This window comes from Mugil cephalus, chromosome 4, assembly GCF_022458985.1.
Source record: "Mugil cephalus isolate CIBA_MC_2020 chromosome 4, CIBA_Mcephalus_1.1, whole genome shotgun sequence".
Lineage (NCBI taxonomy): Eukaryota > Metazoa > Chordata > Actinopteri > Mugiliformes > Mugilidae > Mugil > Mugil cephalus.
Genome location: NC_061773.1, coordinates 16,671,394 through 16,688,819, shown reverse-complemented (window position 1 = coordinate 16,688,819; position 17,426 = coordinate 16,671,394). Strand labels below are relative to the sequence as shown.

Here is a 17,426-nt window from a genome sequence, read left to right as displayed (position 1 = left end):
GTTTTTTTGCAGCTCTGGTATCTGCCAGTTTCTCTCCCGGCTCCACGACCACATCAGGCCCCAGCAGTCAGAGCTCCAGCACCTTACCCCGGCCAACAGTTCCCATGAGTCCTCGTAACTCGCTGCTCAAACGACGGCAGAGGAAGAAAGAGCACAAGAGCTCCCGTAGGTTCCTGGTGGCGGCATGCTGTCTGCACACTGATCTGTGAAGGAATGAAACTCAAACTAATCTGTGTGTGTCTAGTGTCCCTGGCGTCCAGCTCGGTGGGTCCGGGTGGTCAGGTGGTCCACGTGGAGACCAGCGAGGTCGTCTTAACAGGTGACCCGCTCAATGGCTTTGGCGTGCAGCTGCAAGGAGGAATATTCGCCACCGAAACACTGTCTGCACCGCCGCTTATTCGATTCATAGAGCCTGACAGCTCTGCAGAGAGGTGAGCGCACACGTTTATTTTTTACTGGTGGAAACACATCTGTGTCCTGGCATGTATTAAATCGGCCTATCCCTAAATCCGTGAAGCCTTTTCTCAACTATGCCAAATGGTAAATTTGACTAGAGTCAGTGTTACTACTGACAGCACAAGGTGATACCTGGACCCTACAGAGGCTGCACAAATGATCGTCTGGGGAAGCACATCCATTAGGTATCGGGAACAAATCCTTGTCCCACTGTCAGACCCTACACTGGTGCAGTGGATCCTGGGTTCCTCCTGGTGCGTGTGTTGAGAATATGCAGGCAGCATCCTGGATTGAGGATGGAGGAATTGACACCACCCACTGGCTCCTACCTGCCTGACCTAAATCCAATAGAACACCTCTGGGACATTAAGTATCAGTCTGTTCGACGCCACTTGTTTGCATCTCAGACTGTCCATGGGCTCAGTGATGCCCTCGGTGGAGACACCTCAGGACACCATCCGTCGTCTTCCTGCAATAAAATTTCAGCAAAGTGGACCAGCCTTCCGCATCATGTTCTAACTTGAATTTGGCCCTCGGTAGGTTGTGTCGTGGAAAAATTGGGAAAAAAGTGAGGGTTGACGAGAAGTTAGTAATGATTCAAACTCGGGATTACATTTGACTATTTTAATTTCCATCAAACAATGTGGAATCCTTTCATTTCTGACACAGTACTCAGTCTATATCAGTATAGATGTCCAGCATGAGTTTTAGATTTGTTTTCATAGTTTTTCCATATTTTATTTTTGGGCCGTGTATCTATTTTAGGGTAACTGAAATTTATATCGCATGCTTAAAGGAACAGTACTACAGCAATGATAAATACTGTATAACAGCAAAGTAAAAGTAAATATAAAAGTACTAACATTACAGATTAAAAATAGTATCACGATACTTCAATGACACTGGTTGACTGAAGCCAACATGTCCTCACAAGAACAGTTATTTAAGGGTCGTACAGAAACAACATGTGAGTATTTATTAGACTTAGACTTATTGTTGTGTTAGAGCTGTGCTAATGGCTCTCTCAGTGTTTGTGTGTGAAGACAAGTTCTGACTATAATGTAGTATTTTGTGTGTGTGCGTAAGCGAGAGAGATTAAGTTTGCAGTGTATTTACAGCCCCTTGGCTCTGTGCCAAGTGTGGGCGTCTGGACAATTTCAATAATTTATGTTCACGAGTGGAGGTAGGGTTTTCCAAATATTGACGTCCAAGTGCGTGCGTGTGTGTGCGTGTGTGTGTGTGTGTGTGTGTGTGTGTGTTCTTCATCCTCTTCACATTTGGGCCTTAGTTGCTCTGTAATTTGTGGCCTTAATGTGTAGATTTTTTTTTTTCTGTATGTATTGTAATTTGAGTGCGCATGCCTGTGTTTATTAGTGTGTCCACTGATTGATGTTTCCATCATGTTAACAGCTTCTCTAAGTGCTGGGTGTGTTTCTGCACCCTGAGGCCACACTCCCCTTTCCATTAGTGCCCACACCAACAACACTAATTACCTAGCTTCCCTTCGCCCACAGCGGAGGAATCAATAAGTACCTTTCTCTCTGCTTGACAGTGTGAATCCAAATAAATGCGTTCACACCGCGCTGAACTACAGTCAACTCACAACCTTTAAAACCATAAATCGTGTCAAGCCTTGACCAGCCTTGACCTCCTTTTTTAAAGTTTTCGCCTGTAATTATTGCTCATCAGTGCCGCTGTAAGTGTATCATATTAAAAGCAACATTAGTCAGAAAACACGAAATATTATTTACCAAACTTAAATAATCTGTTCTTTACAAATTAAGTTAATGAAATCTTTTTACTTTTGTTATTTATTAGTACAAAAAAATAAATTCACACTGTCCGAGCAAAACATTAAAAATGTGCAAAACTTGTTTGCACCAACCACAAACCACCAAGAGGAATCTATGGAAAAACAAAAATAGCTTTAGTACTAGATAGTGAGGCAAGAATTGGCGCCAACATCCTCAAAGAGCAGCTTCAAGTTGGAGTTTATTTGTCCCAGAAGCGAGATTTGTTTCCACTTGACTGTACACATATTCAACACAACAGAAAACTGGACAGGACAAGAAAGTGCCCAAATCAACAACAGCTTGACAACGTGACATTAGACATTGAATGTGGTGTAGCCAGACACCACAGGACCCCCTCAGAAGGCCCAAGTCCATTCTCTGATGAGTCCCGACTGTTTTGGAGGCACAAGGTGGTCATAATGTTACGCCTGATTGGTGCATGCTGCTAGATGGATGTAGCATTACTGAGCCTTCAGATTAAGGTCAGGTTTTGAGCGCTACAGACCAAGAACCAAAACAAAAATTGATGGAAAGAAAAGCAGAGGGATACAAAGCCGAGATACACAGATGATAAGATGAACGGACGCTGAGACAAGTTTCCAACACTATCAGAAAGAACAGAGAGAGGAGTCGCAGAACATGTTCTAATGAGGGAACAGAAGGGAGGGACGGACAGTGATGAGAGTCTTTGGCAGTCCATTTGATCCCAACTAGATCATAATGAAGTAGTCTGCATGTTAATACGGGTCACCCACTCATAACTGGATGAAGGATGCGGTACGTCAGCTGTGTATGTGTCTCTTGCTTGCCTGCAAATGCAAAGGACGATAACGACATGTTAAAGGGAGACACAACACTTCACCTTCCTTTCATCCTCTCGTTTTACCTCTTAAGCCATTCAAACAAATCCTTACAGGACCGCTACAGTATGGTGGACTGGTTTTCCTCCTTTGCCCTTTCCCAAAACATTCCGTTAGCTGTTCATTCATCCCGTTGGGTTTACATCACTTCGAGTCAGGTAGCCCCTTGTCACCGAAGGCCCCGGCCCATTATGCTCCTGTCGTCCGGCCAAGATCTAGATATAAGTTGCCAAGGTCAAGGCAGTTGTTAAGTTTGCCTTTTTTCCACATGAAGCAGCTGGCAAAATTAAAGCCAGTTCTTTCGATGCTTTTGCCACCACTTGATAGGGTTACTGTATGTGGAAAAGAGTGGGTATTCCTTTGCTCATCTCCTGGTGGTACAGAATGCTTTTTAGCTGTTGACTGTGGACTGATTTGTCTCTGCACATCACATCACATCACATCACATCACAGGCTTCTTCTCTGTCTGTTTTTAGTCATTTCTTAAAAGCCCATCTCTTCTCTCTTGGCCTTTGACACCATGTAAGATGTTGACTTAATTTTTATTGTACAGCTGCTGTTGTTTTTTTTTCTCATGTGCTAAGTTTTTTAATCTATGTCTTTCATTTAGTTCTTCTGAACAGCACTTTGGTTGTGCTTTACAAATCAACCTGGATCAGACTGGATACATTTAGGATGGTGCTGTGCATTTCTTACTCAGAAACAGAGAGTCTTTCATCCATTTGTGGTCAGCAGAAACCACGGTCACAATTTGGACTTTTGAGGTATAATTGAAACCTTATGGGCTTAGTTGTCCTTACATGATATGTTATTTTAAAAGTCAGGTCAAATATGATTTTCCTACATTCCCCTAGTATTTAATGCAGTGCTCAGTCAGTGTGTGTTGGATGTTTTTGATGGAGAAGACTGTTTAATCTGAAACAGCCGCAGTGAAAGTGACAATAGCTAAAAATAACGTGACGTATGACACAGTCTGTGTTCTGAAGCTTTTTTCATGTCGTGTAAGCTGAATTAAGACAAACAATATCCCAGGTAGGAGGGCTATGTGCAGTGAGTGAACCTAAATATTTGAGTTTTTCTCATCCCCCCCTCCAACACCCTTGAGAACGTTTTGACCCTGAGGCTAATCATTTACAAAAAAAAAAATTCTGAAAATAGCGACGGGAGCAGGTTTTATTTTAGGCAGTACAACAAAACACCCAGGCATGTACACATCACATATCAGACTTCTGGCTTGAACAGTTTTCTGTTTAACAGAACCGAGTTTTAAAAAGGAACCTTCAAAAGTAGTCACGTGAGTTCGTGTCCAGATCTGATCCCCCAAATATTTTGTATTAACGTGGCAAAAGATCTGACTCTGAACCTGAAAACAATGTTACTGGATATCTTAAATAAATGAGAAACTGTTGCACAGCCGGCTGCATTGATAAGGGAACACTGCCATAACTAATTAGGAAATCGCTAACATCTACACATATTTTTCACCCAGCCGATCAAGGAAACATTCTCCGGTCAAATCAGGGTCTAATGTGGTCTGCTCGGTCCACCTCTGTATGAACGCTGAGCGTAACTGCTTCATTAGGTACCACGGAGAGGAGCCCGAATGTCGTCTAATGTGTGTGATGACAAATGTCTTAATCAGCACTTGTATTCTAATGCTATAAATATATGTTTACATTTGTCCAATGAACCATATGCGGTAACATCATTGGCCCTTATTTTCTACATGAAATGAATAAAAATAGTCTGCTTATACCCGACAGTAACACTGTCACATTGACATTTTGGTTTTCCAAGTATTTTAATCAGTGCCCTGTAAAAGGTTAAACTGTAACATACAGTCATGCATGGAAAGGATTTTTTATTTTTTTTTGCACTTTCTCGCTGACATCGCCACGGTAACTGTCGTTGTAGGTGTGGCCTGCTGCAGGTCGGAGACCGTCTCCTGTCAATCAACGGGATCCCCACAGAAGACGGAACACTTGAGGAAGCCAATCAGCTTCTCCGAGACGCAGCGCTGACCAATAAGGTCACTCTAGAAATAGAGTTCGACGTCGCAGGTTTGTGGCTCTAATCTCTTATCACCTCTTTAATAGGTTTATGTCATCATTAGGTGGCTGAGAAAAGCTATTATCAGAAATATAACTCGTACTTAGATTAATATATTTAGATTTATATTCCAATGAATGCTTTGTCTGATTGTATATAGATGTAAATGCATTTGCACAGGCTGAATAAACTGGTCACACTCAGCTGCTCAAAGATTTTGAGTCAGTACAGACCGGGGTGGACAGCATAATTACAGCTCTTCACAGCAGGGCATGCCCCCCTCGCCGTGCTTTTAACCCAGTCCAAAACATTCCCTAGTCCATGCAGTGTATTATGGTCTTTAGCTATGATTGCTGTGTAAAAGCCACAGAAAATTACAATCTGGAAAAAAAAAGTTTCTGAACTCACACAAAGGTTTTAGCCAATCCTTTAAGTCTTCATACAAAGGGACTTTGTTCAAATATAGACTGTGTTCTGAATCGATGATTGCTGACATTTAATTTATTTCATGTAAGAAGCCGCTGTGTCCTGTTTCATTCATTTTTGGGCCGTTATTGTGCCGAGAAATTTGGGTTCCAAAAGTTCCAAGGCTTTGTAATTTTGTAAAGAGCGTGATGTTAACATTCATTTAATGAGTCAGTATAGTAATTAATCTAAACATTACAGTTATTTGAATTCATATCTTCTCCTTAACTTCATCATTCATTGCAAATTTTTGATATTGAACACAATTTAATTTTCGTCGTTAATTTAACTCACGTCTTTAAGTTTTGAGTTAAAAACAGCGATGGGGGAGGAGGAATGTTGATGTGACTGAAATTACCATACAATAATATGGTGATAGCTTTGAAACAAGGCTCTACAAAAGAGGATTAAACCACGGCACAACGTTAACAACAAACATTGTCACCATAAACGTAATGGACGGGTGGATTTTAGAAGCTGTTTCCTCACCAGGAATAAATTCCAAAGTGTCTGTTTTTGCTGCATCAGATTTTAAAGTTTTCACTCTGCATGCTTATGAGTGGGTGTAGAGCCGTTTCACCGGTGGAGTCATGAGTCACGCCTGGGGAGCAGCAGTTCAGGGGGAGATAAGAGCAAGAGCCCGATGCCTTGTAATTACGAACGTTTAGCAGAAATTAACAGACTTATTGGTTTCTTAGTATGCCAGTGGCCCTTCTCCGTGTGCTTAACACTGTGTGTGTGTGTTTCTGTCGCAGAGTCAGTGGTGCCTAGTAGTGGCACTTTCCACGTCAAGCTGCCGAAGAAAAGGGGAGTGGAGCTGGGCCTCACCATCAGTGGTAGGAACACACACTGCAGACATGGTCACATCATCGATTCTGTGTTTTAAACAGCAGCTCGCAGAATGTTTAAATTCCACATGAGGAGACATGTATCGTTGTGGAGGTTCAGCTATGAAAAGCGACAATGTTTGTAAAACGCGATAGACACGGTTTATCATCTTGATGCCTGTGGTCTTACACAGCGTGAGCTCAACCCTACTTATATCTGTTGCACTTACTTCCAGCTGAGGAAAATCTTGTTCCTGCAGCGTTATAATTTACATCATATGTTTTGGAAGCAGTTTGGTGAAGACAACTCATGCATAGAATCCATAAAGAAAAGCACTCCCTTAGTGTCGTAGAGCTTGAATAGGTCCGATAAACACCTCAAAGAAGGACTGGAGTGCTGACTTTGACATGATAAAACTTAAAACATAAAACACTAATGTTCCTTAAATCCCTGTAGTCAAGCTCAAATATCCTGTTAATCATTTGAGAATAATGGAGACCATTGAAGCGGAAGATTAATCGCTCATGGTTATGAGAAGAGGTGTTCAACAATGATATCTGTCCATGGTGCATTTAAAATAATAGGAAGTCCATTGCCAAAATGTTAAGTGCAAAACATAAACAGAGAGCTTTCACTCTGACGTGTCAAAATGTTTTTATTGTGGTTATTTATGAAGTTAGTCATCTCACACTTCAGTGTAAAGGTTTAGTGGAAATTACTTACATTCAATCTTCAACTGCAATATAACTGAAGTCAACTGGGTAAACTTCAGTACGGTTCAATCTAAGCGACCGTTGTTATATATTTTGGTCGAGTCCGTGCATTCAGCCTTCTCAAGGAAGTGTGGGATATTTAATGCTTAGGATCTTGACAATATGATTTAGTGTATGTAAATGCAATACTCACCAGATATAGATAAAGTCATAAAGTCACAGTTCAGCTGAAACATTGATTGCGTTGTGCACTCTGGCCAGGTCGATGAATAAATATAATGAATAAAACATAAAACTTGCATAAAATAACTCCAGCAATATGGCCAGAGATGCAAGAAATCTAAATGAACTGATCGATAGACGGTCACAGGAAGTGATGGTTGGTAAGAGGTTTAACTTTCCTTCTTTTTAGCACTTTAACATGCAGGATTGTTCTTCTCACAAGTAGCGCCGATGTCTGCTGTATATACATGTTGATCATGTTGAAATGGCAATTATGTTTAACGCTGATCAGGCATAACAACATGACTGGGTCCTATGGGCTGAGGGGAGGAGCCTCTGTGGACCATCCCACAGATAGTTGATCAGAAATGAATTTGGAGGCCAGGTCAACACCTTGTGCTGTTTTTCATGTTTTTTGTAGTTGCCATCAAGGAGTGTCATTGCCCATGGGGTGGGGTTGCCTTGCCTGGTCTAGGTGAATGATACATGTCTAATATATGTTTGCTCAGGGTGATACAGTGTAGCATTAGACTAACATCCTGGTGTAATGATCTGCATCTGTCTTCAGTGTTTGCTGTTACCAAGCTAAACCACATGTTCCCTGTCCTACGTGTCCCCATAATAAACTTGAAATATGCAACACAAAACTGAAACATGGGTACGTTAGGAAGTGTCCCAAAGACAGAGAAGTGCTTTTATGACCAGAAGATTCTTCAGTGGAATCCTCAAACTGGTGAGCTCCTTCAGACAGTAGTAGGCGTGTATAACTGATTTCCCTATGCAAACTAAGTAAACCCTAATCACCCCTAGACCTGACCTCTTTATTTAGTGAATCGTCTCTGATGACTCTCAGGTGTGGTTCTGTCAAAATATAAATGACATACAGAGTTTCACTTTGTAGTGATATGTTAAGGTTGTTCTACTGTGGCAGACTCTGAGAGAGGATTGGTACAATGGTGCCATCCTCTGATTGCAAGTGGTTGTTCAGGGCTTCCGACTTTGGGGTAATATCTAATTGCAAGTTGATTGTCGATGTCGTTATTAAAATAAAAATAAATATATGATAAATAAATAGATCTGTTTGATTGTTTCAGATTTCAGCCGTGCTCCAATTGAATGGATGTGTCACATGTAGAGAAAGAATTTCCTTCTGTGTACAGTTAAAGTTGGTTATTTATTATTCTCATCTAAAACTAATAAAAGACATTTTATTTTTGCTGGTGTCCCTGACGTGTGGGGCCATGTTACTGTCATAATTATTCTCCTCAATGATTCCTACTGATTTACTACACACTCTGATGTCCTCTCCGTCCACAGCCAGTAAGAAGCAGGGAGAGCCTCTCATCATTTCTGACATCAAGAAGGGCAGCATGGCTCACAGGTACCTTCCAGTCAGATTCTCCTACAGGAATAACACGAGGCTTTTTCTCAGAGCTTAATTTCTCCTTTCTCCTTTTTGATTAATGCACTGAAGCACAACTGCATGATTACGAAAATATTCTACGTGATGCACATTTGGACTAACTTCACCTGTGCAGCTCTAGGTTTCACTCTGGGAAGCACGGAGTAGGTTGTGTTATTATTTCATCCTGTGGTGCAGCCGACCGTGGTGGGACTGACCTCTCTCCTTGCTTTCTCTTCCTCTCCTCCAGAACAGGAACGCTGGAGCCCGGTGACAAGCTGTTGGCCATTGACAACATCAGACTGGATAATTGCTCCAAAGATGACGCGGAGCAGATCCTCCAGCAGTGCGAGGAGCTGGTCAAACTAAAGATACGAAAAGACGAAGACAACTCAGGTAGTTCTGTGACTGTAGTTTATTCTTTGTGCTAAACGTGATTATAATGAGTTGAGAAAAAGGTCACTGAAAAAAGATTACATTTGTTTCAGCTTGAAACAATATTATTCACTGCTTTTATTTATTTACAGTAGTTTTCAGTTGAGTGCATGGCAGTTCAAATAGAGAAATAGCAGCGTCTGACCACCAGGTGGTGCTGCTGTCTGTAGATTGCGTCTACTCCATCTGGAACTATGTGTACATCACAGGTGTAAAACATAAGGCCTGTGGGCTGTAAGTGGCCCACCTGAGGGTCTAATCTGGCCCACAGGATTTTCAATAAAAATAACTATTATTAATAATGTGTCCACTGCTTTAAAAAGAGAAGTGGACAAAACACAAGATAGAGACCCAAGACTATACAGCAGGAATTTCTTTTTTTTTTTTTTTAAATATAGTTCATTAAATTAAAGTAAACATTCTCTTAATTTATTTGTTCTTCTTCGGACTAAAACAAATGGAAAAAGGGTGGAGTTGTCGTTACTTATAGGTTATTATATTATTATGTTTCTGATCCAGCTACACTTGAGATCAAATTGGCTTGTATGTGGTCCACAAACTAGTACGAGGTTGACACCCCAAAATTATACACAAAACGTGAAAAATAAATAAATATATCTGATGTATGCAAAGATGTGAATGCTAGGAACAACGTGCAGCAGTATTAATCCGGCAAACAACCCTTGTGCAAGGCCACATGGATACATTACAAATCTCACGTCTACGCAGTTGAATATGTAAGATTCAACAAGTTCAATACACATACAGCGCCACAATATTAAAGCCACCTGCCTAATATCGCTACCGAAACAGCTCTCATACATCGGGGGAATATATTAGCGGATCCTGTTCTTTCTGCCACTGGGACAAAGGCAACGGGATCTGCTGGATACTGGGAGCAGCTTAGCGTGGTCTCTGTGGATCTGACTTGTAGCAGCACATCCCACAGATGGAGTTTGGAGGCTGCATAGACAAGTTTTTGGCCCGGACTGGGCCTTTACGGGAGATGATTAAGCATGACGGCGAACTTGATTTGTGCGCAGTTAAGCCACTTTTGTTTGTTACCTTATGTAACATGAGTGATTCAGTAAATTCAACTGAAGTGACCTCCTACAAATAATCAAATGTTAGTTCATGTTAATCCATTTCATTTTTTTTTTTTTTTTCTTCATAAAAATATAATCTCAGTCTCTGATGCGGGGCTCAGCTTCCTGCCGGCTGTCAAGCTGCTTCTCATAGCTCACCTCTCTCTCTTTAAGTGTCCCTGCTGGGACCTCTACCCTCGCCTCCCTTGATCCACCTGGCCTATTTTAGTGTTCAGTATGTTTGGCCTACTTCACTCTCTGTAGGAATCTCTGAATGAAAGCTTTACATTTATTTTATTTAGGAAAATGTTCGTTCCTGGCTAATATTTTTTGAAAGTTATTGGCTGCAGTTGTCCCTACTCTCTTTACGGTCAGGCTGGAAACAAAAGCACAAAGGTAGTCCAATGGAGATTTCTCTTTTTCAGCTTTCAAGATTAAGGCAGATGTTCAGCTTTTCTGAGAGGATCAGAAATGCTCATTTTATTCTCAGTTTGTGTGGGCGCTGCATAAAACCCGTCTTTCTTGAGCTGTTCCTTAGCAGTCTTTCCAGTGCGGCCGGCCTTTGGTCTTACTGTTGCGGCTGATGTGCATAAATGTCATGAGTGCATCCATGTCACGATTTTCCACTGTGCATTTCGATGTGATGTGGCGCGATGCAAAGAACCGCACACGTGGACTCGAGAGAGCACTTGCGTAATCGTGCCCTATTAGGCGTCTGCAATCACATGCACTCACACATACAAGCGCAGGGAATAACGTCCTGTGGTGATATATTCACCCTCTGTGATGACAAGGCAGTCTTCCCCCTGGTTGCCATGGAAACGGAATCTTCCTCACCAGCAGTCTTGAGTTTTGACCTACTTCTCCGGCGAAATCTGTTTGTGTGTTTGCGTCTTAAGTGAGCAGGTAATCTGGTGCAGCATCGCCTTGTGAACCTGGTGTGTGTTTGTGTGTGTGTGTTTGCATATCAGATGAGGAACGTACTAGACTATCACACGCTCCTCGGAGCTGAAACCTCAGATTAACGCGCATGTTTTGTGTGTGCCAGATGAGCAGGAGACGTCAGGCAGCATCATCTACACGGTGGAACTGAAGCGGTACGGAGGCCCTCTGGGTATCACCATCTCAGGCACCGAGGAGCCTTTTGACCCCATCACTATATCAGGCCTCACCAAGAGAGGCCTGGCTGAGAGGTACAGAAACACACACAGAGACACACGATACGACGCGCCCATTAAAAAAAAGCCGCTGCAGCTGGAGATTTGATGCTCTTCAGTACCAGTGTAACGGCTCTCAAATGACCTATACAACAATTAAGGCTTTTTTAATACTCATTTCATCAGTCTTACAATACATCTAACTGTTCAATGTGCGTAGCATCTCGTATTTGTGATCTTTTTGTTCATCATCAGACAAAACGAGCATAACTACACAAAAAGTCTTTTGTGGTAAGCGTTTTGTGTTTATATCCGTAGCCTTAGCTAGTACTTTGTAATATCGTTTGTTAATCTTATTCTAGTGATTAGATTATGTAATAATTCACTTATTGCTCTTGCAATAGGGATGTAACGATGCTTCGCGAGACAGTTAAAAATCAATATGAAGGCGTGACGATTGAAATCAGCCGAGGTGAAAAATAAATCGCGATTCCCTTTTTAAACAGTAGAGGGCGTAATCAAGTTTTGAGTTCACTTGATCGACGTCATACCAAACTACGTGTCCGACATCGTCCGGTATTCAGTATTAGCTTGTTTATTGGAAGAGATTTTGTTTATTTGTATTGTTCATTTAGTTATTTTGATGTGGGATTTGTTTTAAAGATCCACTTTTTTATTTATGCTTTTGTTGCTGAGATAAAAGACATATGCATTCTATTGCGCAGTTTACACTACCTCAGATAAAATGAAATAGAAAGGGATTCTCTTTAATTTGTTAAAGATAAAATATAGTTTGTAGTTTTCATATATCTAAATATATATGTGTTTATGCATTTATTGCAATAATTAAAGGATTTTGTCAATTTGTCTACAAGCTCATGCTGTTAACAAAAATAAATAAATAATCGTCAGAAAATCGTATCGTTAACCCTAACTCATTGTGGCTTGTAGGTTTTTATCCCTTTTGTAAAACAGGACATTCTGAAGACACTCATTCTGCTCCTGGAAACATTTATTAAGAATTAATCATCCACTCATTAATGAGATATGGGCTATTTAGACAGTTGAACAGCTGTGTCTGGATTGGAGTAATTATTGTTTTGTGGGCTGGAAAAAAAAAATGTTTAAAACTTATTGGTATCGTGACTACACGTGCAGAGATTTATACCCTGCTGAGGAACCAGCTCATGTGGGCTTATTAGGATCTTCTTGTTAGTGTGGTAATAACCTTATTAGGAGAAATTATAGCGGCAGCCTTGGGCAATAAATAGAAGGGTTCCCCTCCAGCAGCCAAGCTTACAACAGGCGCCATTTATAATGAAGTGATGACAGATGATATAATAATATATGTGAAATGGGCCGGCAGCCAATGTCCACAGCAACGAGACCGTGCAGAAGGTGACATAACTGTTTCTCGGTTCCTCTGAGTCATACACATCCCTCGGTGAATTCAGCTTGCCGCAGAGCAACTTTTTCACTACAAAATGTCATCTTTTATAACAGGTTCCTGTGTTATTTCACCGAAAACACACCCAGGGAGGCAGCATAATGCTTGCCCTTCTACATGTGCGCGCGTGCACTCTGTGTCCCCGTTTCTTGGAGTTTGTGATGTAATTGTTCTATTTCCTGTTCTAAACTGTGGACGATAAAAGACTTCAGCCCTGATGGCAAAACCGCTCTCTATATATAAACTTTCTGCAGCTTGACACGGAAGAAGGTGCAAGAATACTGACGTTATCAACGTCCGTCTGCATTTGTGTGACTTAAGGAAATTAAACGCATCGAAGGTAAATAGGGACGTCAGTGATGAAGTGCAGGCAACCTAACACTTCTCTGGCTTCAATCGCTTTTAAGTTTAAAGTGGGTACATGCGATATATGGGGTCACGAGCCCGAGTGTCAGATAAAACATCAAAATGAGCGATATCTCTGTCAAAATAGGCCACGAGATAACAGCATTGTTATGCATTTTATGCTATGCCAGGTTTATTACGGTGGCTGGTGATAGGGGGATTAAAGGGAGCGGTGTTGTTATTTCACCTTGTTGCGACCCTAGAGCAGACTTTAAATCTGAACCATTTTAAATTAAATGGACAAACTCCGCTGTGGCACTCCAGTGTTTAGTATTTGTCTAATCCCCTCTATTAAGAGCATAAACTCAATGCTGTTGGGCCCTATCTGGAGGCGTTGCGGGCTCATTAAAATCTTTTTGAGTAATCATGTCGACACATTTAACCTTGTGCCACGTGTTGCGTCTGGGAATGGCACTCAGGTCTATTTTTTGTACCTTTATCTATGCTGTTTCCTATTTGTATGTTTTTTTGGTGTGTGTGTGTGTGTGTGCGCTCAGGACAGGGGCTATACATGTAGGGGATAGGATCCTGGCTATCAACAGCGTCAGCCTGAAAGGCAAGCCGCTGAGCGAAGCCATCCACCTCCTGCAGATGGCCGGAGAGACGGTCACCCTCAAGATAAAAAAACAACTCGACAGTGAGTATGAAAAGAGTGACTATAATAAAACATTTGTTCTGCAGAAGTGGTGCATAACAAGTTCTGCAAGCATTCGCATTTCCAAAAAAGGCGTCTAGAAAGATGCAGTGAAAAGATGAACTAGTTAGCCAGCCTGCTGTGGCTTCAGTTGAAAAGCTCCATCCATTCAACGATGTCTTTGTGGCAGGACATTAATATGTCGCTAGAGCGCTTCTCTCTGCGTCACCACTCGCCATTTGGAAAGAAAATTCTGTCTGCGTCCCTCCACCTGTGTTTACCTATGACGTCTGCCGCAGTAGGGCCTCTTCTGTGTTTGCCCCCTTGCCTTGTTTTGTTGCTTGTCTGTTTTCTGCAAGTACCTTAGTGTGCAGGTCTCAATTTGGGTAACCGGGAGCGCTGGCTGGTTTCCCTGAGCCTTTAAGATCTAGGAGTCGCAGCCCTCACCTCTCGATCTTGATCCCTCATCCCTCATGTTTGCTCTGTCAACTTCGACCTAGTTACTTTATTTTCACAACTTCCAGCAATACGCACACGCTATCATTCAGGATTACGTTCCTTGTAATTTGGATTTGACGAGTTCAACCCTAATGCACAGGCATGAGGACGCAGGTGGTGACACCCATGAAATGCATCCGGGGATAACTGGGGCATGAACACGTCCAGGCTTCTGGACCATACATGGTCAAATGGTACTTTAAATTGGAACACTACTTAGGCAGCGAATGAGTACAGACTAGAATGCGTATTGAGAAATGCTCAGTCAATCTCGTCTGAAAAACTAATTGAATTTTTTTTTTCTCTTCAAGATATAGAAGAAAGAAAAGCAGCAGAGGCAGAGGACACGACAGAGAATGAGATCAGCGACACAGAGGAGGACGATCTGACAGACAGTCAACAGACCAATAAGCTATCTGAGCTCTACTCCACAACTATACCCAGCGTCGACTCAGCCATGGAGTCGTGGGATGGCTCGGGTCTGGACGCAGGCTACGGCAGTCAGGGTGAGCTTCGTTTTAGCGCCCCTAGATGGTAAAAGGGCCACAGTAAATATACATATCAACACGTACAGAGTATACGCAGCAACCATTTGTCAAAGATGGAGCATGATGCAAATGTGTGTCTTTTGGCAGTTGGTTTAAAATACAACAGTTTTAAAATACTAAAGGGTGACATTCAGTAATTGTCTTCTCCCTGTGCAGGTACATACAGCCATCAGGCAGCCGGTATCACTCTCCATCCACACGAGTGGCGTAGCGCCAAACAGCAGCGCAGCACAACACCTCCACCTGGACGCCGGAAGAACTACCCGTTCAGCGATGGAGGTTTCAGTGAGGATGATTGGGACAAACCACCGGGGTAGGACATGTTTATTTAACAAGGAATAGTGTCTACACAGTTCATCTACCGTGCTGATTGAGATGGTCTAACTGCTGACTGTGTAATCCTTCCCTCATTTTATTTTCTGCAGGCAAATATTGAGGCTTTAAAACAGAAGGTTGCATTTTATTCTCTGGCAGTATCAGCACCACGTGTTTGTGGTACATTGTACACTTCAATGTGGAGGTTGAGTCATGGAGTCAGTGAGGCTGACGAAGTATCTGTGTGTTTGTATCCATGTGTACGGTGATGAATCAGGAGGTTAAGCCTTGCGAGGATCATAACATTCACTGGAGTTATATAACACTGGTGGGGGTGGAGAGAAAAATCAGCTGCACAGTGAAAGTGAATTAATCTTGTCAGTTGGGGACACTGAGTGTTAAAAGATTACTCATGTTGGATTCAACCAGAACAAATAGTCTTGTCCTACATAGACATCGGTTTATGCTTATTTGAGCTCCATTGGTGATTTTTACCCAGTTCAATTGTACATGTTATTTATGTTTTGGTATTTGATTTTTTTTTTTTTATTATTGTATGGATGAAACTTGTTTTTGTGTGTGTCCCAGATTTATTGGCCAACCACCAGACGGTATTCTGTTGGATCCAGACGACAGTTACTGGTGTCAGGCACTGGAGGACTTGGAGACCTGTGGCCAGTCAGAACTGCTCAGAGAGATAGAGGTCAGTTAGCATTTTAGCACCCACAGCTAGCACACACTGACATCTAACTTACTCAGCCAACTGCATAAATAGCTCACGTACGTGGATTTTTGGCCGTGTAACCTATTGTTCAACAACAACCTGCTGCACTAGATGAATTTATCACACAAGTCACATTATATGTTAATTATGTTTTCCAGAATTAGCATCTACGTAGACAAGGGTTGTCAAACTTATGACCCGCAGGTCAAAACCGGACCACCAGACAGTCTGATCTGGCTCGCGGCATGAATTTGTAAAGTGTGTGTATTGTATATACAAGTTTAATTGCCCTTCCTGATTTCTCCACTCTTTCAGTAAGAGTAGCAGACAGAACACGATATCCAGAGCTAAACAGCAGCAATGCAAAACGATTGCACTCAGTTTGTTCAGGTCTTTTCAGGTTGTTCATAAAGTGTTTTATAAAACGATAGTTCATTAAATGTAAACACTGTCATGATGTACTTGTACTTCTTTGCACTAAAACAAAAGGGAAATCTTAGACTTGTCATTATTTATACATAAGTATGCCATTATATTAGTGGTCTGGCCTGCTTCAAATCAAATTGGGCTGTATGTGACTCCCTGAACTAAAATGAGTTTGACACCATAACATGTCCACAGCAGAGACATCACAGTATTAAAAAATGGTTATGGTTGTGTGGTAGTTGTGCAAACGTACATGTTGATTATGTTTTCAAATAAAATGTAATACCTCTCATTGAGTATTCATTAGAGGAGCATCACATGCATACACAGTGTCTATTGTAGATACTGCAGTGTTAGCATTCACGTGAGTTGAAGTGTGTGTGTGCACAGGCATCCATCATGACAGGCACAGCCATTAGTCTGGGTGTAGAAGGTGTCAACAAGCCTCCAGCTGAGCCCATACTGAGTCACAACAGGATGAGCCCATTGCGAAGAAATTCTCTCCTGCACCAAGGAAATCTTCTTCACCAGGGTACACACCTCCACCAAGGAGCCCATCTACATGAGGAAGCGCACCTACATGAAGAGGCCCAACTCCACCAAGGTCTGTGGCTGTTTCTCCAATATCCAAATTTCTGACAAGGAAAAGAAAATATGTAATGCAATGACCTCTTAATGTAGAAAAATCATAATCCACTGCTTCAAAAAAATTAAAGGAACACTTTTAATCAGAGTTAAGTTTAGCATCAAGTCAAACTTCTGGGATATTCATCTCGTCATTTAAGTAGCAGAGGGAGTTTTTTTGCTTTTGGCAAATGATCCAGCTCCTCTACAATTGCACATCAATACATGTTATTGCCAGGTATACTGTCTTTCTCAGCACAGTCTCAACAACATGGAGGAGATTCCAGGAGGCAGTCAGTTACTCTAGGACAGCTGGACATGACCACAGAATGTGTGATGT

At 41.8% G+C, this 17,426-nt stretch overlaps 1 protein-coding gene across 6 annotated transcripts in view; it reads left to right on the top strand.

The window, feature by feature from the left end:
* The window catches only part of grip2b (glutamate receptor interacting protein 2b), a 240,363-nt gene that overhangs the window by 211,640 nt on the left and 11,297 nt on the right, over positions 1–17,426 (top strand). For all 6 annotated transcript variants that reach the window (XM_047582875.1, XM_047582877.1, XM_047582881.1 and 3 more), the window contains 12 exons: positions 13–165; positions 245–431; positions 5,024–5,169; positions 6,379–6,459; positions 8,704–8,767; positions 9,039–9,184; positions 11,357–11,501; positions 13,815–13,954; positions 14,761–14,955; positions 15,154–15,310; positions 15,901–16,015; positions 16,853–17,066. In XM_047582875.1, coding sequence (XP_047438831.1) covers positions 13–165; positions 245–431; positions 5,024–5,169; positions 6,379–6,459; positions 8,704–8,767; positions 9,039–9,184; positions 11,357–11,501; positions 13,815–13,954; positions 14,761–14,955; positions 15,154–15,310; positions 15,901–16,015; positions 16,853–17,066 — 1,743 coding nt within the window. The remainder of the gene's footprint in view (positions 1–12; positions 166–244; positions 432–5,023; positions 5,170–6,378; positions 6,460–8,703; positions 8,768–9,038; positions 9,185–11,356; positions 11,502–13,814; positions 13,955–14,760; positions 14,956–15,153; positions 15,311–15,900; positions 16,016–16,852; positions 17,067–17,426) is intronic.